This window comes from Zalophus californianus, chromosome 16 (genome assembly GCF_009762305.2).
Source record: "Zalophus californianus isolate mZalCal1 chromosome 16, mZalCal1.pri.v2, whole genome shotgun sequence".
Lineage (NCBI taxonomy): Eukaryota > Metazoa > Chordata > Mammalia > Carnivora > Otariidae > Zalophus > Zalophus californianus.
Genome location: NC_045610.1, coordinates 29,628,262 through 29,630,939, shown reverse-complemented (window position 1 = coordinate 29,630,939; position 2,678 = coordinate 29,628,262). Strand labels below are relative to the sequence as shown.

Sequence of the window (2,678 nt, the reverse complement as noted above, 5' to 3'; positions counted from 1 at the left end):
CAGGAGAAAGGAGGGGGGCGGTGCATTTTGCAGGAGGAGGAGAAGGGGGGTGGGTGGTGGGGGAGAGAGAAAATTGCGCGGAGACCTGCCAAGCGCCACCGCCGCCGCCACCGCCGCTGCCGCCGCCGCCGCCGCCGCCGCCGCCGCCGCAGCCGCCTGTGAGCTCCGGCGGGCAGCCGGACTGTCGGCTTCCCGGGGCATCTGGGTCCGGCGGGGCACAGCCCTGGGCGCTGCCGAAGCCGCCGCCGCGGCGAGTGCAGGCGGCTTCCCCCCGGAGCCTGTGCCGCTCCAGCTCCTCGGGGGTGGAGAAGTGGGGGGTGGGGTTGTTGTTTGGGGGGAAGAAGGGGGAGGGGGCAACGCCGAGAGAGTCAGTGGTTTCCATGGTGATGGAGCTGAAAGTGCAGGAAATTTAAAGGCTTGGACCCTGCGAGACAGACAAACCGGTGCCAACGTGCGCGGACGCCGCCGCCGCCGCCGCCGCTGGAGTCCGCCGGGCAGAGCCGGCCGCGGAGCCCGGAGCAGGCGGAGGGAAGTGCCCCTAGGACCCGCTGGGCCAGCGGCGCTGCACAGAGCGGCAGGACGACGAGCAGCGAGAGGAGGAGGAGGGGAGAGCGGCTCGTCCACGCGCCCTGCACCGCCGCCGGCCCGGGAAGGCAGCGAGGAGCCGGCGCCCCCTGCGCCCGCCGTCGCCCTGGAGTAATTTCGGATGCCCCGCCGCGGCCGCCTGCCCGAATAGACCCGGGAGAGGAGTTGCGGCCAACTTGTGTGCCTTCTTTCCGCCCCGGTGGGAGCCGGCGCTGCGCGAAGGGCTCTCCCGGCGACTCATGCTGCCGGCCCTGCGCCTGCCCAGCCTCGGGTGAGCCGCCTCCGGAGAGACGGGGGAGCGCGGCGGCGCCGCGGGCTCGGCGTGCTCTCCTCCGGGGACGCGGGACGAAGCAGCAGCCCCGGGCGCGCGCCGGAGGCATGGAGCGCTGCCCCAGCCTGGGGGTCACCCTCTACGCCCTGGTGGTGGTCCTGGGGCTGCGGGCGGCACCGGCCGGAGGCCAGCACTATCTTCACATCCGCCCGGCTCCCAGCGACAACCTGCCCCTGGTGGACCTCATCGAACACCCGGACCCTATCTTTGACCCCAAAGAGAAGGATCTGAACGAGACGCTGTTGCGCTCGCTGCTCGGGGGCCACTACGACCCGGGCTTCATGGCCACCTCGCCCCCCGAGGACCGGCCCGGCGGGGGCGGGGGGGCGGCCGGGGGCGCCGAGGACCTGGCCGAGCTGGACCAGCTGCTGCGGCAGCGGCCGTCGGGGGCCATGCCGAGCGAGATCAAAGGGCTGGAGTTCTCCGAGGGCTTGGCCCCGGGCAAGAAGCAGCGCCTGAGCAAGAAGCTGCGGAGGAAGTTACAGATGTGGCTGTGGTCGCAGACCTTCTGCCCGGTGTTGTACGCGTGGAACGACCTGGGCAGCCGCTTTTGGCCGCGCTACGTGAAGGTGGGCAGCTGCTTCAGTAAGCGCTCGTGCTCCGTGCCCGAGGGCATGGTGTGCAAGCCGTCCAAATCCGTGCACCTCACGGTGCTGCGGTGGCGCTGTCAGCGGCGCGGGGGCCAGCGCTGCGGCTGGATTCCCATCCAGTACCCCATCATTTCCGAGTGCAAGTGCTCATGCTAGAACTCGGGGTCCCCTTCCCGCACCCGGACAATTGATGGAACCCCACCGACGCCCTCCCCCCCCCCGCACCGTCTCCAACCAGTTCCACCACCCTCTCGCGAGGGGATTCAATGAACTTTTTTTTTTTTTTCTGGCTACAGAGACCTAGCTTTCTGGTTCATGTAATGCACTGTTTAACTGTGTAGGAATGTATATGTGTGTGTATATACGGTCCCAGTTTTAATTTACTTATTAAAAGGTCAGTATTATACGTTAAAAGTTACCGGCTTCTACTGTATTTTTAAAAAAAAATAGCAAAAGAAAAAAAAGAACAGAGCAAAGAGAGACTTATTCTGGTTGTCGCTAATAATGTTAACCTGCTATTTATATTCCAGTGCCCTTCGCATGGCGAAGCAGGGGGGAAAAGTTATTTTTTCTTAAAGTACAAAGAGAGGGGAGAACTTTTGTAGAAGGACTTTTAAAAAGCTATTTTCCATTCTTCGGAAAGTGTTTTGGTTTTCCTTGGACCTCGAAGAAGCTATAGAGTTCAATGTTATTTTACAGTTATTGTAAATATAGAGAACAAATGGAATGACTAATCATTGTAAATTAAGAGTATCTGCTATTTATTCTTTATAATATCCCGTGTAGTAAATGAGAAAGAAGTGCAGAGCAGGATTAAAGAAAACCACTAAAATCGACTGCGCTCGACACTGCGATTCTCTGTGTTGGTGATTGATGGGGGGTGTGCGGGCTGAAGGGGGCGGGTAGGGGTGCCGCTGTGCTTACGATGCCTGTTGGGAGAAGGGGCTCATCCTCTCTTCTGGTGTGTTGGAGGTGACCGCTCAGTTTTTCATGGGGGGGGCGGGTTATTCTCAAACCCCTCACTGGAGCATCACGTGGCCTCCGCCCAGTCTCCCAGCTTTTTCTCGCTATGTCACCGAAGCTCGGGCCCGTCCTGACCTCGACACCCAGCCGGCCCCCTGGAGCTGACCCCAGGCTGGGCCGAGGGGCGGGGGGGCGTGGGGGGGAGGGTG

The 2,678-nt window shown here is 62.3% G+C and overlaps 1 protein-coding gene across 1 annotated transcript; it reads left to right on the top strand.

The window, feature by feature from the left end:
* The first annotated feature begins 379 nt into the window (after positions 1–379).
* Positions 380–2,344, top strand: NOG (noggin). Its single transcript, XM_027626595.2, has one exon. The coding sequence runs from the start codon at positions 964–966 to the stop codon at positions 1,660–1,662; it is 699 nt and encodes a 232-aa protein (XP_027482396.1). The 5' UTR covers positions 380–963; the 3' UTR covers positions 1,663–2,344.
* Positions 2,345–2,678: the final 334 nt, after the last annotated feature.